The sequence below is a fragment of the Balaenoptera musculus genome, chromosome 4 (assembly GCF_009873245.2).
Source record: "Balaenoptera musculus isolate JJ_BM4_2016_0621 chromosome 4, mBalMus1.pri.v3, whole genome shotgun sequence".
NCBI lineage: Eukaryota > Metazoa > Chordata > Mammalia > Artiodactyla > Balaenopteridae > Balaenoptera > Balaenoptera musculus.
In genome coordinates this window covers 74,631,901-74,657,004 of record NC_045788.1, presented here as the reverse complement: position 1 = coordinate 74,657,004, position 25,104 = coordinate 74,631,901, and the positions used below count along the sequence as shown (strand labels likewise).

At 49.0% G+C, this 25,104-nt stretch overlaps 1 protein-coding gene across 3 annotated transcripts in view; it reads right to left on the bottom strand.

Annotated features, from left to right (window-relative positions):
• ITGB5 (integrin subunit beta 5) overlaps window positions 1-25,104 on the bottom strand; it is a 110,763-nt gene that overhangs the window by 24,213 nt on the left and 61,446 nt on the right. For all 3 annotated transcript variants that reach the window (XR_005019804.1, XM_036851832.1, XM_036851831.1), the window contains exons 7-10: window positions 24,715-24,810; window positions 22,840-22,929; window positions 16,056-16,190; window positions 7,221-7,650 (exon numbers count right to left, since the gene is read on the bottom strand). Coding sequence is in view for 2 of the 3 variants with exons in the window: in XM_036851832.1 (XP_036707727.1) it covers window positions 7,221-7,650; window positions 16,056-16,190; window positions 22,840-22,929; window positions 24,715-24,810 (751 nt within the window). In the remaining variant the exon portion in view is untranslated. The remainder of the gene's footprint in view (window positions 1-7,220; window positions 7,651-16,055; window positions 16,191-22,839; window positions 22,930-24,714; window positions 24,811-25,104) is intronic.

Sequence of the window (25,104 nt, the reverse complement as noted above, 5' to 3'; positions counted from 1 at the left end):
ATGTGTTATTCTACAGTATCAACAGTATTGGGTGGTTAATGCCACCCAATTCTATACATGACTAACATCTTATCTTTGGCATTTCTCATGGTTTTCCTAGGATTTTCCTTTTTTTTTTTTTAAGTTTCATTATTTCCTTCACAAGCCCAACTCCATGACCTTGTATCAGGCCTGAAGTTCAAAGGCATGAGCAGAGTCCTCATCCCAAGCTCCCCTGTCTGCACGCTTCCCTTTCTAAATAGACATAGAAGGGCGGTGAGGTGAAAGCCAACGCTCAGATTACTCCATTTTTCATGATCACTGGTAAATTGTTGCTTAAGATGTTTCTGGAATCAGGATCTGAGCAGTGACCAAGGGCAGTAAGAAAACTCCATTCCCAGAGCTGAGTTCAGAGCATGCAACAAGGCAGGTTCTCAAAATGGCTTGCCAACATGCTTCTTATCTTTCAAGATCTCACACAAGTCTGGATGGTGAAAGTAGAAGCTTAAGTGGTTCATATGCTCATTCCTCAATCCCAGAAAGTTTCTGAGGAGTGCAAAATTCTAGGGACAACAGACATTTAGAAATTAATTCAATACTGTGAGCAACTCCAACTCTGTACCCCTGACACCCAGTACAAAACCTGGCACATGAGGAATGCTCAGTGAGCTCTTGAATAAGATGAATGCAGCACTCTACCTAAAACAAAATGACCTCAGTGAGAGACCACTGTCTCGGTATCTGCAGCTGCACCAAGGTCAGATACTTATTACACTGCAGTTTTTCCAAAGAGCTTTCTCCAACCTCAGGCTGCAAGAGGCTGGATGATTCCAGAGCTGAGCAGCGCAGCTCACCTGGTTCATGCAGCCAGTCTGAAAGGTGCATCGTTGTGTTACGTGACTAAGCCCTAAATTTCGGTACCTTTTTGCCTTTCAGATGAACTTGAGCAATATCTGGATGCAGATGGAATTCTTAGAGAATTCCTGACCATTAGATAGATGCCTATTGAGAACTTCTGAAACCAGCCTCTTTTGATACCATGAATGTCCCTGATGCTTATCTTTGTGGAAGAAAATGTTCCTCCGGGAAGGGAGGGAGGAGGAGGACAGCTCAAAACATTTACTCAGCACCCTGAGTGGGGAGGCAGAGTCCAAGGAGCTTTACAGTTATTGCCCTATTTGATGCTTACAACAACCCTCTGGGGTATTTGACAGATAAGAGAATTTGTCAGAGAGGGTAAGTGAAGAGTCCAAGGTCAGAGGTGGAAAGGGGGAATGCCAGGTTTAGAATCCAGACTTGAACACGCACTGGTCCTCGAGGGTCCTGGTGAATGGTCTTTTGTGGAAGTATCTTTACTAACTTTGTGGAAGTATCTTTACTAATTACGGGTGTATCATTCCTTACAATCGTAGTTACTGAAGAATACTGTAACAGATTCTGTTCTCATAGCCACCATATTCTGAATACTCCAAAATGCAAGATGACTCTCTTGGTCTTTGCTGTCATGTGCATAATTAGGATTTATATATTACCAGATAAAGAACACTGCTATGAGGATATTCTTTAGAGGGAGAGGAGACCTTTCTCTATAATGCATCTTTGTATTTGCAAATAGCATCCGGGTAAACCATCAAGAAACTGACTAGAGACTAATATACATGAAAAGATGTGAAGAATTTTCTAGGCTTTCCCACCTGAGGCACACAGTGATAGCAATCCCACCAAGAGGCCCCTTTCTTCTTGGGAAATTAAATATGTCCAATCTTGGTTCATTCAAAAGGTACTTTTTGAGGCCTCTGTCATGGAGCCACATTCCAGAAGGTCCTATAAGTCATTTATGAAATATGCAAATTGCAATGCAGTGACAGAAGGTAGAGCTGTGACCATAGTCCCAGAGATGGCCACCAGGATACTTACTGTGAGTGTGAAAATTACATTTCTGAAGAAAACGGTATGAATAGGATGAGAGGTATTTTTATAAACATATCTGGATAACTGTTGCCATGGAGGTGTTTCACCTGGCAAGAATCAGGAAGTCCAGAGCTAGGGCTTAATGTCAGAGGCGCTTTTACCAGGAGAGGCTTAACATAACCTTGTGAAACTTTCTGGAAACCATCAGCCCAGACCAGGAACCTGTGTTTGGATGCCGGCTGTGCCCACTAGGAAGGATGCCACTAGTGTCACTCTCCATTTTTTTTTTTTTTTTTTACATCTGAGAGAAAACTGCAGTGCCCCTTGACCTCTAATTGCCTGCCACATATTAAAGGATTCATATATATTTATATGGATAAACTGGCCAAAAAACCTATTAGATGAAGTAAAATATATGAGACCTTACTTAGATATACTTTTGGGATCTCACAGTCACAAGACCAAAAGCGTTCTGTTCAAAATTCTATATTCTATTTGATATAAATTTTCTCAATATATGAAACCCAAGAAGCAGGCTATTAGCAAATTATTCCATGTACGCCAGTGCATGCATTTTAAGTACAGAGACTGCTGGAAGCATCAGGGTTGCGACTGATTTCAACAGTTTACCGTAACGGAGTAACCCAAATCCCAGGAAATGCACTATTTGGGTACAGAAACCAACAAAGAACAACAAAGTTTGAGCAGTAACCTTTAATTACATTGAAAACAACTCAACAGACCATGTCCTACTTCACATGTTCTATTAGCAGAAGGATTCTGAAGGGTCAGCACTTTATGAGACTCAAAAGAATAGAAACCCTCACAATGGCCCCATAGCTCCCTCTGTACACACAGGAATAGTCTATGGACAGAACCACTCTCTAAGTTACGTTGCCTCTAGAAACCAGACGGAGAAACAGCAGCCCTGGCTGCACACACAGTCCCATGACAGTGTGTCACAAAAGTAATAACCAAGTTGTTCAACTGCTTCCAGACCTTAGTCGGATTTGCTTCACTACTAACTTTTATGATGTATAACATATCACAAACCTGTAATCTCTAGCCCATCCCCTCGGTCCTGTCTCTTGGTTGGAGGTAAGGACCAGAGCCTCTTACAGACGGAAAGACCAGAGAGAATTGGAGGAGCTTCTCCAGGATGTCCCCACTGGTCCTGGCCTGGCTCTGCCTCAGCCCCCGTCTGAAGATGGACCAGAACCACGCAGCCCCCGCGGGCCCAGCTGCAGGGGGAAGGGCTGAGAAACACTGAGAGAACGCTGAAGTCAGCTGCTTGTGAGTCTCCGAGTCAGCATCTTCAAGACCAGAGTCATTGTTGAGAAATAAGACTTCTCCCCCACAAAAACCCCGAATGCAACAGTGATCCAAGAGCTCAAAACCAGCGGGCCAAATTCCGGAGAGGGAGCCCAGAGCTGACCACGGGAACAAGGAACTGGGGGCGGATCCCTCACCCACCCGCTGCCGCCTCCTGAACAAGCTGGAGTGTTTGTGAGACAAGGAACGAGGAGCTGGGCGCTACATCGACGGGCCAGGAGGATCGGTCCTGTCTGGAGCTGGGCGTCCTTCCTGGATGATCATATACCACCATGACCTTATTCCAGAAACTACTGTCTCCAGGAAGACTTGGATAGCTTCAACTAGTTGTTGCTTTCGAAGTGAAGGGGTGGAGGAGGCTAACTGGGGACGCAGTGGGAAGACAGTCAAGTGTTCTAATTATTGATGTATTCAAGTAATTCAACTTCAGGTGCTTCTTAGGATATAATACTATATGAAAAAAGCAAGCTACAAAATTGTATACATAAACACACTTGGAAAAAAATTTAGAAGGAAAACCTCTTAAAGTATGAATGATGGAATGGTGAACAATTTCTTTCTTTGAGAACGTTCTAGACCTAAGAATAATCCTACAGCTAGTTGGAGTTATTCCCTTGACTGAGGACACACTTTAGGAAAGGATGCATGTGAACCAGTGAGGGTAAAAGAAGTTCTTTGTCTGGTTCACCAGATGGTTCAAATTAATCCTGGTCACCAAGAAGGAGACAGACAGCTCAGACTGACCACACATCCATCAACTCCCCCTGTATTTTTCAAGCTTTCCAACTTCGGGGGAACGAAAGACATCTCAGCTCAGCAATTCCGAGGACTTAGTGACTCAAAGCACCGCACATGTGGGAGCCCCAAGGGCACTTTTTTTTAAATTTTATTTATTTTTTTATACAGCAGTTCTTATTAGTTATCTATTTTATACACATTAGTGCATATATGTCAATCTCCCAATTCATCACAGCACCACCCCCGCCCCTGCCGCTTTCCCCCCTTGGTGTCCATACGTTTGTTCTCTACATCTGTGTCTCTATTTCTGCCAAGGGCATATTGAACCTCCTGTTTGCACACCTGGGGACACACGAGAGTCTCTCAACACCACAGGGCTGGATGGAGCGGAGGGAGGAGCGAGCACCCAGCATCTGGCAGGAGCCTGAAATGCAACACTAGCTCAGGAGGACTGTGGGTTCTCTGGGTATTCGCTCAGCTACAGAATACTCTCGTTTCCAAAATGACCGGTTTTCCTTACTAAGGCCTCTCGCTCCTCATGTACCACCCGCCCCACACCTCCAGGCTCTGTGCTGTATTATTTTCAGAGGCACATGACACCTGAGGGAAGGAGGGGAGGCAGCCCCCATGTGCTGGGCCCTGTTTCCTGCCAACCACCGTGCTGGGTCCTTTATCCACGTCTTCTCTTTCAATTCTCAAAGTAATGCAGAAACAAGGGAGTGCTGGGGTGTTTTTAGAGACAGGAAAACCCAAAGTCCAAGACAACCCAGGCAGTAAGCTGATAAACCATGGGGATGAGATCTGCACAGATCGTCCGACCTAGCAGCCCTGGCTCCCAGGCAACACAGACACAAGCAGCCTTCTGGACGAAGACACATCAGAGGATTATTTCTGGTACCTGAGGGGAAAGGAGGGAGCTCCGTGATAATACTTGCTAATATGTTAAAAAAAAAAAAATTCATGGCTGAAAGTCAATTACAGACACAGCCAGGCTTCTTGGAGCATTTATGGTGGCTGCTAAAGGGAATGGGCAGCCCACCCATCCCGCTGTGCCGGAAGTCCTCAGCAAAGCCCCGACTCACGGGGAAGGCGGCCCCGCCTGCACACTGGACAGCAGCTGTGGCTGCCAGGGGCGTGCGGCACTGACTCTTAAAGGAGCCAGTGGTCAGCAAGGCAATGTGCCTTAGACACATTTTCTTACTGCTCACAACAGCTCTGTACCCAAAGTGACACAAGTGGCACATGGTGTTGGTGGTGGTGTTGGATTTAGGCTTGGACTTGCCTGATCCTAAGCACATTTCCTGCTAATCCAGACAGAACCATCCCGTGGAACCATACAATCTATCAGAAAGAGTGGATCCCTGTGGCCTGATCAGCACATCAAATCCTGACTCTTGCCAGCTAGCTGACTCTTCTATGCCATTATACGTCCTACATTTTCTGGAGTAATTCCAATTTTGAGCATGCTGGTTCCGTTGCACCCATGGGTGTGCTCATACTTGTCTTATGATGCATTCTGCCCCCGGAGGCCTCACGGGCTTACGCTCATCTGTGCAACCCTCTGCACTTGTTTCTCCCGTGGAGGGACGGTTACCCCTCCCACAGTGACAGATCATTTACATGTTCTGATTTGTTTCACATGTTTGTGCTTTATCTTCCCTGCCACACTCTAAGTTCCTCTTAAATCAACACTTTACCACTGGAAGACCGTTCACAAAGAAGGAATCCTGGAAACAACAGATTACACAGCAGTAGAAGAAACTACAATCCTGCCTAAAATTGTTCTGCTTACTCGATTTGCAGGTGGCATGGTGTTGGACAGAATGACCCTTTAGAGACATGAATTTACAGTATCTCATCAGAGAGGAACTCCCAAAATGGCAACTGCCAAACTGTAATTTAACTGGAATCCATGTAAAGTCCTATGCTTAGATTCAAAAACTTAAGTGCTCAAACGTGACACAACAGAAACTTGGCTTGGCTATAGTTCATTCAAAATATTAAAAATCTTCAACTTTTGGTATAGTAAAGTTAAAACCAAGTTCAATGGTGCAATGTGACTGTTTAACAGAAAAGAAAACGTGAGTGTTGTTAGGATGTGTTAACGGAAGTGGAACGTTCAGGTCACAGGAAGCAAATGTTTCACTGAACTCGGGGCTGAGCCCTCGTCACCCAGATGACAAATAACACGCCTGATTCTGAGAGGCACACTTAACAAAATGATAGAGCCTCAGAGAAGGAAGACACCTGGTGTGTAGCCTGGATAAGAAAAGAGAACAGAGAAACATAAAGAAGTTCTCAGACGTTTGACAGTTTGTCACGCGGAAGAGGGAGCCTAAAATGTGAACCACTGGGCAGAAGTGACTGAGAAACAATCTTCTGTTCGATATAAAAGGAAGCTTTCAAATCACGTCTATGGGAGGCAGAACAATGGCCCTCAAAGGTGTGCATGGCCTAATCCCTGGAACTTGTATCAGTGTTACTTTACACGGTAAGAGGGACCCTGCAGATGTGATTAAGTCAAGGATCCTGAGATGGGGAGACCCGCTTGGATTATCCCGTGGGTCCAACGCAATCGCAGGGCTCCTTATAAGGAGGAGGCAGGAGCATCAGAGCAAAGCAGAGGTCAGAGTCAGAGACATATCTGAGGATGCTACACTGCTGGCTTTGAAAACAGAGGACGCTGCTACAAGCCAAGGGGTGCAAATGGCTTCTAGAAGCTGGAAAGGGCCAGGGAACAGGTTCTCCCTTAGAGCTTCTAGAAGGAATGTAGCCCTGTTGACACCCGGATTTTAGCCAAATAACACCTGGGTTTTAGCCAATCCATTTCAGACTTCTGACATCCAGAGCTAGAATAGAATACATTTGTGTTGTTTTAAGCCACTAAGTCTGTGGTAATTTATTAGAGCAGCCATAGGAGATGAATGGGATGTCTAACAAGGGAATAACCTCTTCTGGCCCCAGGGAGCTCCCTGTCCCCAGGGACCATCAAGAAGAGGCTGATCACCTATGGGTCAGGAATGCTGTGCGGTGAGTCCTGGATGACCCACGGCCGACCCCTCCAACTCTTGAGAGTCCACATCACGTAGCAATGCCATCTCCTGCTTTTGTATTCGACACGCTGGTCCCACCCCCAAGGCTTGCCCTTGTCTTCTCCCAGGAGGACTGTGGCAGTAAGTAAAAGGCCTGCTTTGGGGATGTCCAAACGGCACCCAGGCCTGTGCCTGGCTCAGAGCAAAAGTGCTTGCGGGGGTGCCTACCTGAGCAGAGGACTCCTTTGTTCCTGGCGCAGGAGAAGTTGTCGCACTCGCAGAAGGGCCCGTAGATCTTCCCAAACTCGCTCTCGAAGCAGGAGCACTGGTTGCAGCTGCACTGCCCGCGTCCGCTGCACAGGGGCTTGCCCTCCGCTTCTCGGCACAAGTTCTGGTACCCGCTCTGGCTCTCCCCTTCCTGGCACTCGCACCTGGTGCCCAGGTAGCTGGGGTTGCACTCACACAGGCCGCAGACGTAAGTCCCGTTGCCGCTGCACCTGGCGCTGTCCGGCTCCAGCCCTGCGCTGCAGCTGCACCTGCAGTTGTAGGTGACCCCCACCTCCAGGCTGTCCCGGAATCCCACGGGCCGCAGGGTGAACATGTGCTGCGCGTGTTTGCCCGGGCAGCTCCGGGCCTCCACCGACACCTCAAAGGACGCCTGGGCGGGAGAAAGAGAGGGGACGTGGTGGCCATGGTGCATCTGGGCCTCCCGCTGTCTGCACCGACCTCCTGATCACCCAGGGGCCTGGCCCGAGCACAGTTCCTCCAAGGTCCTCAGTGAAGAACTGGGGCCAGATCCAGCCCCGCCCCACACTCACGGAGGGCCACTCCAACGGCCCGAGGAGGAAGAGGCCCCGGAGACAGCAAGCCCCTTCACTTTACCCAGGAAGAGCGTATTCAGGCGTGCCAACATTTGACAGGCGTCATGCTTGGTTCTTTAACGTTCATCATCTCTTTTATCTCCCAGAGGAAAAGGGCTTCCACAGGAAGGGAGAAAGATTCACTCAAGGTTACAAGGTTCTCTTTCTCCCCTTTTCACTTCTATCCTATCCTCTTCCCGTCTCCATTTTGAAAGTCAACAAAATATTCAACAATTTACCAGGCACCTCCTCTATGCCAGGCTAGACGTGGCTCCCTGAACTCATGGGGCGCTGTGGTCGAGAGGCCCTGGCAGCTGCCTGCCCTTCTGCAGAGGTGTTTCCTCCCCTGCTGGAGAAGGGAGAGATGACTCTTGGGTCCCTTCCAGCATATCTGTCTCCTCACAGACACACCTGAGCCTCCCTCTGCCCCAATTTCTCTCTGCGTGGCCCTCACAGCCGTGTCTTTCACAATCAGTCCACGGCCCGGAGGTTGTAAAGAAGCATCATTGCCACACACGTGGACAGACTTTTTCTTATTAAACAAAGCATGTACAGGAGTGTTGCTAACCCCCGAGCTGCTTATGGGTTGCCATGGAAACAGGCAGCAAGGTGGACCTCACTGGCAGATGGCAATGGAGGAAAGATGCCTGTTAGCAGCCCACGTGGCTGGGATGTGAGGGAAGCAAGGACACTGCTCGCTGTGATTCTCCCAGGGAGTAGAGCGTGACTCCACCTCCCCTCCCCACACCATGTGGTGAGAATGGTCCAGCACGGTCCTCCAAGCAGGGCGCTGTGGAAATCTGCAGGCAGGTAGCTGGCACGCCCTGACCAAACACCATCCTGAAGTCCTTCTCCCCCGAACCGACAGAGGCCTGGTCTCACTCCGGAAACTGACCCACCGCCTCTGGCCCAGACGTCTTTCTTTTTCAAAAGGCTCCTCAGAACATTCTGAAACTCAGAACAAGTTAGGAACCACTTTTAGCTACTGGTATTGTTAACTCTATTATTTGGGTTGGAATAGAACTGGTTTTTAAAAAGCCATCAATAACCTGCTTAACTGGGTACTCTTTAGGTAATAATGTATATTTCTGGAGAACACTCAAAATATCTTTTTCTAAACGTTCTACAGATCCCTGTCACTTTGGGATCTTTACTAATTCTTAAAGGCCTCCCCTCTGTGACATCTAGGGACGCCACCCCGCAGGGTGGGAGCGGGAGTGCGTGAGGCTGAGCAGGAGACCCCGCTTCCTAGGTCCTGGAGAGAGTCTGCTTGGCAACAAGACACCGGGAGTTGGCATTAGTGAAGCAGTATCACAGCAGACACCGTCAGACAGGTGCGCTGAGGAGAATGACCAGGAGCCAGGGTCAGAGGACACCGGGAGAGCCAAGCCAGCTGCAGACAGCTGGGACGGGCCCACACCCCACCTCCATGTAGGGGGCGGGAGGAGGCAAAGGGAGAGGCTGGCAAAAGCACGTTCACAACTAGGTTCCAAGGCCCTCAGGTACAGGTGGGCTCTCGAGGTAAGGAAGCAAGACGCGGACCCACCCAGGGCACTGCAATCTGCCTAATGGCTACCAGGTGCCGAGTACTACACGCACCAGGCCCCGTGCTGGGCATTTCCACGCGCATCTCATTTACATGCCCTAGGAGGAGGCATCCTCATTTACCAGAAAGAAAACGGGGTTGGTGGGCTCCGGGAGCTTAGTGCTGGTCACACAGCTGGGGAGGGGTGGGGCTGGGCCTGTGCTCTCCTTGGCATGTCACCTCCTAGAAGTAAGGAATGAGGCAGATGTCCAGTGTCCAGACCTGGGTAGAGAGAGAGAGGCCCGGCTCACAGAGGGACCACTAGATGGTGACCCACCCAGTAGTGACCAGAAGCTCCTGGTCAACTTTAAACCTTCCTGCCTTGGGCTGCGGATAACCTGAGCCTGCAGATGGAAGGACACGGAGGCTGCACCTGACCGAGGTGCCATGGGGCATCAAGAATGTGGAGGTGAACATCCCTCCCTCTGAGGCTCAGAGAGAAGCCTACTGCCTCCCAGGGGAATAACTTTGCTGGACCTGTTAAATGGAAAGCCCTGCCCCCCACAAAGGCCGCTGGGGGTCAGAAGTGGAAAAAGTTACAAAGAAACAGCCTGGACCAAGAGCCAAAGGCATTTAATTATTGCAAGACTGTGGGGAGTGCCCGTCTGTGAGCATAACCTTCCCCCAGGAAAACTTGCCTGCACCAAGGGATCAAGTAACAAGAGAGGGAATTAAATCTCCTGGGCCTCACAGATGTGTCTGTGTTTGCTGGAGAGGGAGTGGAGAGGTTGGGGACGCCCCTGAATCAGCGCCGGCAGCTGATCACCCAGGATTCAGAAAGGCTCACACGCTGCCTGCCCAGTCTAAGGCCTGGCTTCTAAGCAGGTCCCAGTGGCCTTCTTCAGCCAAAGCTCTGGTCTAACCAAGGTCCAAGCAGTCGGGCCCCATGCAGGCTAGCGTGCAGCCGGCCACCTGATAACCAGAGAACAGCTCCATTTCAGCCACTAAGTCTCAGGCCCTGCTGGGCACAGGAATGCTATAAAAAGCACCTCGGCAACAGCAAGTAAATCTGTTCTGCTCCCCCTCCCTTCAGAGTCCATTTCCCTGAGGGATCAGGAAAGAATCCAGAGAGTTTGTCAGGCAGCTGGAATGAGGCTTCTCTTCCCTGATTACTGTGGACTCTTGAGAGTGAAGGCTCCCCAGTTCCCGGAGACGTTCCGTTTTCCCACTCCGAGATTCCAGAGGAAGGTCGCGGACATGGCAGTCCTCCCTCCCGCCCAGTCTTATTATTTGAACCTCACTGGGACGCTCCTGGTTCCCGCACAGGGCTGCCGGCCTGATCCACCCTTTCAAAGGGGCTACCCAGCCCCCACCCAAACCCACCAAACCCAAGCTCTGCAGATGCCAAGTCCACTAGGAGCTGGCTGAGACAAAGCGCTGGGCATGGGCAAGGGGTGGAGAGCCCCAGGGGAGGGGCCGGAGAGCAGGACGCTGTGGGAAGCCCCGACGGGGCTCACTGGGTCCTTTGTACCAGGCGTTAGTGCCGGTCGCACAGCCAGCCACTTGCATACTGATTTGTCAAAGCCAGTTCATGAGAAAATTGGCTCCCAGTGGCCAGGCCCACTCAGTCAGCCCTGGTTGGTGCTGGGAGGAAAATTACGGAAAAAACAGAAATCACTGGATTTGGGACTGCAAGATTTCATGTAAGGAATATTTCACTGAGGACAACCTTTGTCCCTCACCCCCTACCACCTCCCCTTGCTTCTTGCCTGGACAGATCTCTTAACCCAGAGGACACAGGACAGTCACAGAACCGCGGCCTCTGATTGGAAGTGACCATGGAGACGGTGCCCGCCCACCTCCTCCACCTCTGCAGGAAGCTCCGGTTACACGGAGGCAAGACCCGCCCGGATGCCACTTGAACCCAGCTGTCCCAAGGCTCCCCCGCCCCCATGGGCCATGTCCTTATCCACAGGCCAGACCCTGAGATGCACCAGATGGCAGTTACACCCTGTCTGCTTTCCCTAATCCCTCTCCTCCAGTGAGCCTCCGGGCCCTTCTGCTGTACTCTTTACTCCTGCCTACCCTCCTCGCCATTTCTGACTTACCCAGAGCCCTCCCAGCTCATGGTACTAAAGAACGGAAATAATGCCTGCCAAATAATGGCCAGACACCTTAGCTTGGCATGTTATGTCCTACCAGTTGGCCCAATCCTGCCTCTGCAGCCCCAGCTCCTCTCCTCTCGGTTCCCAACCCACTCCCCTCAGCTGCTTCCCACCGGCAACAGGGCAATCAATGCTCTTTCACACCTTCTCGGACTCACCACTAATGGGGCCTCCCCACCCTTTTTCTATGTCTGGAAAACTCTGAGCCTCAGCTCAAACAGCACCCCCTCTGCGATGCGGGGCCCTTCTTCCTTGGGGCTCCCGCAGCGCCAGGCCCAGCTTTCATCACTGCCCCCAACTCTATGGGGTTGACTCCTGCACCTACGTTTCCTCAACCAGATTTGTCCCTGGGACAAACGTCAAGAGGGAAACGCCCACATACTCAGGGGCAAACCTAAGTCCAACTGTCAACTCTTTGGAGAAAGTTCAGCCTGAGATGAGGGACAGAAGTACATCTCTCCTTCAGCAAAAAGGGGGTTGAGGGGAAGCCCCCCAGTTCTCCCTCCAGGCCAGCTCCGTGGGCACACGCCCGTGCAGTCACACAGAGCCCCACGCTCAGAAGGGCCCGTGCTTAGTTTAATGCTCTGCTGTTGTCATCTTGAAGTTCTTTATTCTTTAACAAGGACCCCACATTTCCATTTTGCACTGGATTCTGCCCCCCACTGCCTCCAGGGCCTCAAAGAGCTCACCTCTGGTGGCCTGCGAGCAGCACCAGGTCCGGCTATGACAGGCAAACGGCCACTGCTCTGTGTCAGCTTGTTTCCACCCACAGAAAACAAAACCTCACAGCCCTGGCGGCAGAGCCGGGGGCCATGTGACTGTGGCCTCTTGGGCAGAGAGAGGAAACTAGGAGCCAGCATGGCAGGCCTGCCTTTGGGCCGCTGTCTCAACAGGACCACGGCCCCTGGGAGCCCAAGGGAGGCTCTCCCCCTGGCCCGCCCGTGTGGAACTGCTGTCGAGGGCGTGGGGAGAAGCACCTTTCTTCCTTCTGTTTCAAATGCTCTAGAAGTCATCCAAATACGTCTGAGATTTTGCACTTTTGTGAAAAATGCCACTTGAAATCCTTTCCTGTCTTCTGGACAATGTTCCTATCTTTCCGAAGTATCCTAGCAAAAAACAAAATCTGTACACTAGAGTGTCCGTACAAAAGTGGTGATGATCCCACCTTTAGCTTCTCTGAAACTTCTACTTTCAAAATGCACGAGGTATAAGGAAAAAAACACGAACTTTGGCATCAGTGGTTGCAGCTCTGACACCTGGCGCTTGTGCCCACCAGCAGCCAGACTTCCAGCAAGTCTCTCAGGGCCACCCCCCCTTGGAGCCTCAGTCTTTCTCACATAAAATGGGAAAGTAATGTCTACCTGACAGAGGCTGCAAGCAGCAGAGGAAGCCAGCAGCCAAGCCCTAGCAGAGCATGGAGAGTATTATAAACTCCCACGAAATGGTAACTCTGTCCTTCCCTCCACGGTCAGAAGGCAACGACTAGGGAGGGAGAGGACTTGGTCTGGAGAGAGCTGTGAGTGCACTGCCGTCTGTGGGTGATCCCACAGCTCGGGATGCCCAGCAGCACCGAGCCCCAGGGGTGTACACAGAATGTGGTGAGGCGTTCCCTGCTGGAGGCCCCCCCTGCTGGAGGCCCCGGCCCTCGTTATGGCGCTCTGCTCTGAGGCGAGCCGTCTGAACGGGGAGGATGGAACAGAACCACGGGCAGCAAGAGGCCAGGGGGAGGGGGCACGCGTGCTGGCATCAGAGCCAGAAAGCCCTGGCCTTGAACTTTCACTTTGCCACTTACTGGCTGCTACTTACTGGCTACTTACTTGGGCAATTAATTGAATTCTTCGTGCCTCAGTTTTTCTCATCTGTCAACATGAATAACTATCTTCCTTACAGGGAACCCGGTGAGGAACACGGAGCTAACTCTTTGTCCAGTTACTTTCCAGTCCTTTCCAATACTAACTGCATTGCCCCCTTGGGTCCATTAGGGACCCAATATTCTTATAATAATTTCCCCCTTTTTCTTATGGCAGCATAAACCGGCTTCAGTTTCTTGCATTCAAAAAGAATTCCAACTTTCTGCTATTATTATCAACAAACACCAGTTCCTTTGATCTTCCTGGTGTCTAGATACCTCATCATGATAGTTCCTTTACACTTGCCCTTTGAAAAAGAAAAAAAACACTGAACAAAGAACTCCAGATGCAGTCTGACCCACACAAAAAAGAGTGAAACCATTTTCTCTGGGGTTCCATTAATGCAGCCTCAGTTGGCATTTTTTTTTTAAAGCAACACTGCTTATTCACACTGAGCCTTTGGGAATTAGAATCTACCAGATCCTTTTCTTAAAAGCTACTATCAAACCAAGTTCCCTCTATCCTATTAACATTCTGAACTTAATGCAAGATATTAATCCTGATGATTTCAACCCAGCTCAATTTTTAAAAATGTTCTTAAATCTTGGTTTTCCTGCTTTATAAGCTAACCTGTTTTCTCCAGCTTTGTGACCTCCCCACCTTTGATAAGCAGTTCTCCCTCGAGTTAATCTCAAGCCAGTAGTAGACAGGAGACAGCTGGAACCTCGGTCAAGTCTTCCTCCAGATGATGTCATCCACACTCTTAGAAAGCAGGTTTACTCAGCTATGCATCTGCCTAGCTGTGCTATCACCAACCCACGTTACCTGTCTTTGCATAAGGATGTCATTAGAAATTGTCAGGAGACTTCCTGAAACCCAGGCGCCTGCTGTGTGTGCCGTGCGTCCTCCTCCTTGCCTCTGTTCCACTGAACCTATTTCTCCAAGTAAAGGGTTCCTTGTTTGGGTGTTTTTCACGCATCATTCTTTAGCTTTCCTGACACACTGCACCAAACATCCCATCCACAGATCTACAGAATCCACTTACATGTAGTTTTTCTGCTTAGTTCTGCCTCCTTCCATTTTTCATAGCTGTCTCTTTAAAGCCGGTGACTACGAGGCTTTTGTGTTTTTTAAAAACATCATCTGGATTGATTAATCATTGCAATTGATCAAAACAACATAAATATATCACAAAATTTGACAAGTATTAAAAATAAAATTTGAAAATATTACTCATTGCTAAATAAGACAGGGAATGGCATCAATTCTACTCTTATTTTTAACCTGCATAGATTAAAGCACTCTCTCCAAAATTTATTCACGTCAATAGGAAAATGGGAATAGGAGTTTTGTTACAGCAATGTCACCTTATTCTGAGTACCTTCTTAGCTAAACGCCATAAATAATCATTTTAAATTTTTAATGATTCATTGTTTGAAAACTTGATTAGGCCAATCTTTCACTTTTTTTTTTTTTAAAGAAAAAGAAACTTGGAAAAAAACCTGCGTTAGAAAAAGATCTGTTACCTAGTCATTAGAGTCCTTCACTCTCTCAACCTTGATACCGCATTCTGAATGGTCCCTTTGCTGGGGTGAGGTACCACTGCAAGATGTAGAATGGGTGAGATGTACGCCTGTGGGTTGTAACAGTGGGCGAAGGGCAGTTGGGAAGGGGAAGGAGGGAGAGAAGCAATTACAGAACGTGAGGAAGCTCCAGCAGACCACGCTGCAGTGCAAGCAGTCATGCAGCCACACCTATGTCTTTTGCAGCTGTTTCCCTGGAATCCAGGATATGTCTGCTTATCTCCACCTTGGCCATCATTAGTGCTTATGAAAGCCCAGAAGATATGGTCATGTATTTTTAAGGTCCCTATAATTTTTCTGGTTCCAACCAGATTCTTTAGTTACAGAAGAGAACTTTCCCTCAGTTCTCTTTCTATTTGCCTTTCTATTTTCTGAGCAATGAAAAATGTGTCAATAAAGCAAGGAATGGATCTCACAGTCTGCTTCTGGCAGCAGAAATCTCTAGAAGTGAGGCTGGCTCTCCATCACCACTCTGCCTGCCTCTGAGCCAGTATTTCATCTTTGTTCTCGTCATCCATAGATCTTCCTCCTTCCCTCACGTCCTTGGCTTGGTACACAGATACACATCTTTATACACAATGTTGCTTCTCCACCATTTAATTATATCCACTTAAATCCAGAAAAGGCACCCATGCCCTCCATTGCAACAGTTATCCATTCCATCTCATCAAATCAGAAGAGGTGGATGGCTTTCTTCATATTTTACAGAAAGGAAAAGTGAAAGTCAGATTACCCAAGGCACAGAGCAAGCTGTAGAAGACTAGAAACGAAGGCAGGGCCAATTTCATCCCTGTCAAACAAAGATAATGATGGTTTAAGACACCCAAAGGCACAATGTCAACTTGAGGAAGCCTTAAGTGACAACGCACTGAAGGCTGTGTACTGCCTGGAGCTTTTTACTAAGTCCACCTGCAGCTTGAAGGCACAGCACAGGGCAGGCTTAGGAAAGTCCCCCAGCATGCAGAGTTGGAAGACAGAATACAAACTCCTAAAGGCCTCTAATAAGTCACGAAGTTATCAGAAGCCAAAGAATGATGACCAACGTTAACAAATATAAACCAATGGGGGGTGAGAACTTACTGTGTCCCCGATCTTCAGGCCTTCACACTTCCTCTGACCAGGGTAAGATACACCGTCCTGGCAGGTAGCAGTGAAGAAGAGATTAATATCCTCAGGCTGATCCCAGACAGACAGCTCCACTTTAGACCGGATGCTCTGAACAGAGAGAGAAGATGAAGCAGAACCACTTAGTAAAGGCTGCAGCCAAGATGTTCTCCACACTGGTTCTCTGATGCCCACATGGCTTCCTTTAACTCCGGGATCTCAAGCCAAGGCAAGAGCCAGTGGGCTAGGTTCGCTGCCCCTCCCTCATCCCTTTCCTCCTCTGCACGCCCACACACCAACTTACTAGCCCTGGCCTGAGGTCTCCCTCTGTGATCTCAGAGAAGTTGCTAATGGCCCACCTGCCATAGGATAATCTCATCTGCTTCCAGGGGTCATGCTCTGTTCCTGCTCGTCTCTGCAGAGTCACCCCATCCCCACCCTCAGCTTCAGATAGCGCCTCAAATCTTGCCGTGCGCGCTCCAGACGCCGGGCCTTTGCACGTGCCTGGGATAATGTTCCTTTGCTCAGCGGCTCTTCTCTCTCCTCCCCCCGCCCTCCGTCAGCTCCCTATCTTCCTTCCCCATCAGCTCAGCAGGCACCTCAGATGAGGTCCAACTTCATGAGCTCTGAACTACATTCTGAGAGAATAAGACCTTATATGTGGATTATGTTCTCAAGACAATGGATGAAGTAAAAATCAAGCCAAAATTACCCGACAGATTAGAAAAAATAAAAGACTAAAAATATCAAGTGTTGGAAACGAGTTGGAGTAACTGGGTCCCTCATACCCTGCTGGTGGGAGCGTGAACTGGTACAACCCTTGAGAAAAACATTAGGCAGTACCTACTAATGCTTAGTTCAACCTTAGACAAGCAATTTACTAGGATTATATCCAACAGAGATGTGCACTGACCAGAAAACACGTCCGAATGTTCACAGCAACACTGTCTGTAACAGCTAGAAGCTGGAACTACCCAAATGCCTATCAACAGAACAGACTTTTTTTTTTTTTTTTTTAAATTATGGTGTGTTCATGTAGAATATCATATAGTACAAGAATGAATGAAATATGACTACATGTCACGACATAGATGAATCTCATAAATATCACACAGCCCAAAAGAAGCCAGATGCAAAAGGCATACATATCGTATGATTCTATTTATATGAAATTCAAAAACAGGCAAAACTAACGGTCACCCCCAGGGGATAGTAATAGAAAAGGACAAAGGGGTTCTGGATGCTAGTAATATTCTGTTTTTTGGCCTTGGTGGTTCTATACTCGGGTGTATTTAGTTTGTAAAAAGTCGGTACAATCTTCTGTATGTCTCCAAGTTTAAAAAATTGACACTGAAAATCTCTAAGGAGGATGTACTTTAGAGACAGAGGCCAAATGAAATAACTGGCTTGTAGTTAGGGCACATCTTACAGAAAGAATTTTTTATACACTAAATACACTCAGAATAGCAGGATGCACATACTCCGAGAGACACATGGACACATGGACCCCCCCCCACTTCCACCCCAGATCAACTGAGGGCCCTTCAGACTCCCCTCTGCTTCTCAGGTGCACTCCAGGGAACAGGGCGTTGGACGGAATGGCAGGCAGAAGTGCCTCCTGCTCTCATGGGGTTTGTTTTCTTTCTTTTTTTCTTTTTTGCTGAGCATGTAGTGTTAAACTTGAATTAGTTAAATATGCAGTTTTCCCAACGCATTCACAGCTTGTCGAAAACACTCTCTGCAAAAAATAGTCTCTCCCTTTGCAACAAATTGTCTAAGTGCTTCTACAACTCTAAAAATACTCTCTCTTAAATCCACTTCCTCTTGTTAGCGCCAGCCTCCACTGGCAGAGGGCTTTGAGAGCGCCACTCAGCACACACAGCTCTCCTGCTGAATGTGGTTAGCTGTTCACAAATCTGTTCTCCCCACTGAGCTGTGAATTTCAAGGACCATATCATATTTCTCTCTAGGACTGAACACAAGCTTTTGCTGAATGGATGGATAGATGGATGGATGGATGTTTTAACAGCAGCCATGGTAGGCAGCTCAGGCCTACTGGAAGAAACTTAATTTTTGAAAGACAAGGTAAATTAAAAATTATATATATTAAATGCAAATAAATGTGAGGATGAGGCAAAACAGTTTATCATTAAAGGGCTAGGTAGATCGGAGCTATTTAAAAATTACTTGGGATCAGTCTCATGAAATATGAGGGCCCCGTGGCTCACAAACAAGACTTCGGGAGAAAGCATCAGCCCTTCCCATCAAGATCTGCTGAAGCCACCACCTGGAAGCATTAATGGGGAACTCGGTGGAGGGAGAGAGAGCACTGGGGACTGGGACTCCTAGTCAATGAATCAATAACTATAACAGATGGAAACAGAATCCTATATTCTACCCTGGCCGTGAGACCCCCAAGTTTTGTGTTCAGATCTGAAGTTTGTATTATTCCTGATCCCCATGTCGTCTCTGGAATCAGAAACTCTTAAGATGTTAGTGAGGGTAGGAACTGTGGAGATTATTCAGTTCAAACCTCCCATTTTATGGAAGTGGGAACTGAGGCCAAAGAAAGGGCCTTATCCAGGGCCACTCAGCTGCCAGGGGCAGTCAGGACCAGAACCGAGCCTTCTGGGTCCCCCGGCAGTGCTCTCTGTAGTCACCAGACCGGGCCCTCCTTTATGCGGAAACTGGCTCTGATCTTGGAGAGTGCAGATGGTCAGGTTGTATCCTGGTTGAGTCAGTCTCCCCTTAAAGATTATGAGCTCCTGGAGGGCAGGACTGTGTTCTGGTCACTGTTTTATTCCGTGTGGCATGATGCCTGCCACACGTTAGGCGGCATTTATTTGTTGAACAAATGAATGAAATGGATGGAGTACAGGGTATAGCAGAGGATCAAAGCCACAGCCAATGCAGTTCTGATGCATGAAAACTTGTGTGTCATAAGTTAATTATGTGAAATTCAATTAACTCCTACCAAATTTGCCTCTGAACATGATTCCTAACTCCTCACCCTAGGACACGAAGACAATGTCAAGAAGTTTAAAGGCTATTAAATACTCAGGCTAGGTCCCATCTGCAATCGCTTTAAGTCAGGCCAGCTGTGGAGTGGGTGGGAGCAGACTTCATGGCAACAACAAAAAGAGAAACATGTGCTCGGAGAGGAGGCCTCTGATGTCACCCTCCACATGCAGCTCTAGTGGTTTCCAGCTCATTCTGTTCTTTCCCACTCTGAAAAGGGACCCCCCCCCCATGATTTCTCTCTGAGTCCTACCCCCCTTTGTCAAGGTGACATAACGCTGGTGGTGTGTGTGTGTGTGTGCGTTTGCACGCACCCAGGGCCCTACCTCCGAGCTCTGGAAGGGAACCTCTCGCCAGCACCCACTGTACAGCAAAGCTCCACGTTGGTGATCTCTCACAGTAAAGAAGTTGGCACAGCAAGAAAAAATGTAGAAATCGAAGCCCAGAGGTGAAGGTTTCACACAGTGAAAGAAAGCCAAGAACAACAGACTCGATTCTACGAGACGTTACATTAAACGTGCCCTTTCCATTTTGCTCCCTCCCCAGCCTAGAGTCACACCACGGCCATTTCTGCTGTTACCTGTGCTCTGCTGCAATCCTTTCAGGATGTCCCCACGGACGGTGTGCCAACTCTAAGCGAGGTAGAAGTCAACCCCAAAGCGCAGAGGTGGCAAGGCGACGCAGAGAAACACGAACGGTCCCATGAGAGCTGTGCTTGGACCGTGGCCGGGGAGAGGAGCAGGTGAAAGGACAACCAGAGCCCTTGCACGGGCCAAAGCGCACGTGTGTACGCACGTGCACGCACACACACACACACACAGACCTGTGCAGGCCAAAGTGCACATGCACACATACGTACACACACAGAGGCCCGTGCAGGCCAAAGTGCACGTACACACGTACACACGTACACACACACAGGCCCATGCAGGCCAAAGTGCACATGCACACGTATGTACTCCACACACACACACACACACACACACAGGCCCGTGCAGGCCAAAGTGCACGTGCACACGTACACGTGTACACACACACACACGCCCGTGCAGGTTCAAGTCCAGAAGTATGGGCAGCTGAGGCCCAGCCTGGGCCTCCCCGTTTGCCAGAAAGGATGGCAGCCGGAGAACAGGGTGCTAACCAACGTCAAGCACCAACATACCCCCAGCGCGGCTTCCACCGACTGGACTTCGCTCTGAATACCTTGCTGTCTCTATATTTCTTTCTTTAAATTTCCACTGAAGGAAAGGGCAGAAGTAGCGAGTTACCAAGGGTCCCGACTTTTTAGGGTGATGTACACATTCACTGTCTTGATGTAGTGATGGTTTCACAGGTGTGTACAAGTGTCAAAACTTATCAAAATATACACTTTACATCTGTACACTGTATTGTTGGTTAATTCTCTCTCAATAAATCTGTTTTCATTTTCCAATGAATTTGAATAGTCGTTGTAGATAGTATTCCAGAAACGCCCATTTTAAAGGCTGAATTTCACACGTTCACTCATGAGTCACATGTCTTGTTTCCTAACGTGTTCTCTTACAGACACACCAGTTTAACTCAGAGTCCAGCTACGGTACTACATTCCCAAAGGTCCTCGGGCGGCTCATCCCAGGTTCCAAACGCAGCTCCTGCCTGGAAGAGATCCCTTTCTCTACTCTTCTGGTTCCCGAATCCTCAGCCGCAGAGAAAGGGCTCCCTGCTCTTCTCCTGACCTCTACTTAACCCAGGCCCCTGGATTTCCAGTAAGAAAACGAATTTATCTACCATGACTCCTGCTCAGGGTCAATGCAACATGCCTCAGAGGGAGAGCAGCCCTGAGCGTTTATGAGATTCCGCCCAGGGAACCACCACCACTGTCTCGTGCACCCTGGTCTTCAGGGCACCCACACACGGGTGTGGACGTGCAAACTGCTTGGCCGCACAGAACGCTGACTGAGCAGAGCGCCTCTTCCATTTCTGGTGCACACCACCCCGCCAGTTTTACAGAACTGAGCGTCATAATGCCCTCCTATATTAAAGTCACGAGGAGCAGGGCCCTGGGCCTTTGGCAGGAAACGCTCCCGGGGGAGCCCCAGAGCTCTGTCAGCCACCCAGGGCGTCAGAACTCAGGAGCTGACCTAGGATGGAAATGCCGGGGGGTGGCTCCTCCCCAGAAACCCAGGAGAAATCCGCAGCCCACGCCAAAGCCCAGGATGTGGTCGCCCTTCAGCCATTTCTTCCCCAAGGGCCCTGGCTCGGCAGGAAGCAAGCACTGGTCACTGCACTGTTGAGAGCGGCTCCAGCAGCAGCCCCTGCTAACCCAGGGGTCTCCAAGCCCCGGGACCCCAGCAGGACAGAGAGAGCAGCCCAGGGTGGGCCTCCGGCTCTCGCACTGACTCCTTTGTTCCATGTCCAGAGCTTGAGGCCCAAGGCATCACGGAGAAGGGTGGCCCTCGGGACGGGGGTGACACTGGGTGGGCCCAGCCCCCCGCCAACACACACTCTTCTCAGACTCTCTCAGCATGTTACGCTTCCACTCACTGTGGGAATCTGAAAACCACCAAGTGTAGTTAACCTGGAAATCTGGTCTCACTGGGTTCTGAGGTGGCCACTGGATACGATGAGGATTAAAGGTCAGAGATCAGAAAAGAGGATGTTAGTATGTGGGGAATAAGTTAGGAAAGGAGAAGGAAGTCTAGTTTCTCGCAACAGGAAGTTCCCGGAGTGAGAGGGATCAGAGCCTGTGTGAGAGGAAGAGGATCCTTAGCTGCACAGAAGGTGGAGGTGGGGAGGAGGACGGAAAACCAGCCACAAACCCTCACTGCTGCCCACTCACCACCTTCAGGACACTGAGGCTCCAGGAGACCAGGTGAGGGCTGGGAACCCCCAAGCTCTGCGTCCCCCGTGGCGAGGGCATTACCTACAGCTCCTGGTCTAGCTGAGCAGTAACGCTAAATAAGGCTGCTGATATCAGTAGGGTCACAAATTCAACTGGAAAGGCAGAGCTCCAAATACACATATGTAAATCAGTCATGAGAAAGTAAGATGGCTTATGTGATGCCAGAGTGGTTAATCACATTCCCAGGTTAGCCCACATGTCTACTCTACGTAAGTTCAGGACTAACAGCACTCCTTAAACTACATTTCCTCTATGTAGAACTTTGTTTTAACAGGAAGATGCACTCTGAATTCCAATTTGGGAATTACCAGGCCTCATGAGGGGCTGGGTGGGCACTGGAGGCCTTGCAGGGAGGGGATAGCTGAGGGCACATACTTCCCAGCACAAGAAACCGTGCTTGTCGTTTTCCCGAGAAAAGGTAGGTCTGAGTCAAATACCTCCTGGGTGTTAGAAATTGAGAGAAAGGAGGGTAGCAAGGAGAAAGATTTGGGAATCATGGGCGACTGGCTTGGAATGTGGCAGTGACTGCTAAACTACATCCTTAAGTGCTGTACTTAGCAGAGCAGAGCCAAGTTAACAGGGCGGGTTACAAAAGCACAGAATTTAACAGGCCCACTCAGGTTTCCTCTGAGAGGACCTGATTACAATCAGACCCTAAATGTGCAGACTCATTCTAGTCTGCACGTCTATGTGGAGCTCCAGAAGCCTGGGGGATTTCAGTCCTGCCCACTGGGAGGCGAAGTCAGTGTGTGTGCTTCTCACTTCTCACCACGGGGAACACAGAGGCCTGAGTCCACCTGAGTCCACACCAGCTCCCGGAGCCTCAGTAGGAGAGGGTGGGGGAAGAAACCAGTGACTTACGTTGTATGCATTGATAATCAGTTGAATTATATTTTTGGAGTCTCCGTGTAATATCTCCACCGTTGTTCCAGGTATCAGGGCTGTAAAATTCTTGGGGGGAAAAAAAGAAAAGAAAACAAATGAGCCCATTTTGCCCTTCCACACTGTCAAAGAGTGAACACTGCCCTACTGAGCTAGAACAGTCAGGGCCCCCAGCACTGATTCTGCCACTCTCTCACACCATAAACTAGAGAAGATGCCACAAGCAGTGGTAAGAAGAACTGGCACAAGGGAATGGAGTTGTTGAGGTCAGCTGTGGAATCTCGATTCTTGAAGGTCTGAGTGGAAAGGGCCTGACAAGATCTGTTCCTGACGTATAATGTCATGCTTCTTCTTGGAGACCCCTCCTCTCTGGCATGTAATGGACAACTCTCTGGAATTCCATCCTCTAAGGTCAATATATTCTTGATGTTCTTGCCCTCTCTCCCCTAGACTACATAGGCATTCCCAGGTTCAGTTCAAGGATGCCCTCGACCTGTCCAGCAGGAGTGAAAGGGGAAACTTTTCTAAGGGTCTCGAATACAGCCTCTTTCCCTAGGAGGGAAATGAATGTGAATGGTGCCTTCCCAAGGAGGTCTGGTATCTCTGGGTAAAGTCTTTGGCAAAGCAGGCAGCCTTGAAGTGGCTGCCTTTCCTCTTTCACTTGTACGGAGGCCTGAGTATGTCACTTACTAAAGTGACAGAAATAGCTAGAAACACCTGCCACCCTCAGCCTGCCTTGGACTGGATATGCCTCCCGAGTGAGAGGTCCTTGGTTCTGAGCAAGACTGGCTTAAGCCAAGGTGGGTCTCTTCCCTCCTGAAGCATCCGGTAGCATTCTCAGTACAGTCTGTGCAATTGATCTGTCTAAAAATGGTATTTGTAAATGGATATGTTCTATCCTGCTATCTTCACTGAACAGTCTCCTTCCCTTGTTTTCATCTTCTAAAATTGATTCAGACTAAAAGAAGATAAAGAACTCAAGAAGGTGTAAGTGGCATTTTATCAATGATTATCTCAGGCAGGAGCAGTAGAAACACACCAGCAGACAAGGGTTCTTTTGGATATTTAAGAGCAGTAAAGAGAGGCGACGGGGTTGGCTGTTCTAGAGGTGGGGATTAATTTCTCATAACCTCTCAGTTCAAAAGATGTCAGAGGTGAGCTGGGCTTCACACTTGGCTCACACGAACACTCCTTGAGCAGTCTGGAGGACAGTTCTAGTGAAAGGCAACTTGCCTGTGATCGTGGGAAAGAGCACATTCACGAGGGAAATGTATAATGGTGGCCCATGGGATGACCCGGGAAGAGTCTCTCTCTCTTAGACAGGACAGACTCCCACACATACTGCTCTGTTCACTCAAGACACGTATTGTTTTCTTCGGAAATTCCTGTCCCAAACTAACCCACTGGTCCCCCGTACTCTGCAGGAAGGCATAAAAACTCTGGACTGTGGAACTGGTGATGTAGCCTGCCTAGATGCCTAGTTTTCCTTCTGTACATTTTCATTTTATATCATCCTTCCCTATTCCCTGGGTTGTTTCCATTTCATCATCTGAAAAACTATTTCCAAAGTTTTTCTCATAACCAAATTAGAAACCATATGTTTAACTTCCTTGGTATGTACTGCTATATGAATGCTTAAGAGCTTCCTTAATACTATTATTTTCCGCTAGATCAGGACGGGGCTATATTCCACCCTCCTCTGGATCTCCGCCCACATAGAGCAGGGCTGTTAACACTCCTCACCCGGCCCCCCCACACTTCACCTGACCCCACATTCCAATCTCCCATTCATCTCAGGGTCAGCAGGGCCCCCAGATTCAGGCCATCAGCCTCCCTCACTCCCTCCAGGTGTACCTTGTAGAGCATATAATGGTTCTTCGTCACTGCAAAGATGAGGTTGATGTTGTTTTCTGCCAACTTCTCTCCAAGCAAGGCAAGGGATGGATAGTCCTAGGGCCAAGGCAAAAGTCAAGGTTGTAACATTTCTCGCGGGCTGACACACGAGCACGTGGCTCCAGCGTGCGCTCAGTAACTCATCACTTGCCACGACAAGCATCTTCCCCCGGCAGCGCCTTAATAACCACGCCCCATCGGCAGCTCCTTACTGAGAAACTGTAGGGGAGATTCTCCAGGAAAGGACCCTCTGGCACCTACTAGACTAGACTCACTCCTCCTAACCCTCCAACCCAGAACAGAGAAGTGATGAGTGGAGGTTTCCCACACTTGGTCCGTGTTTCCATCCCT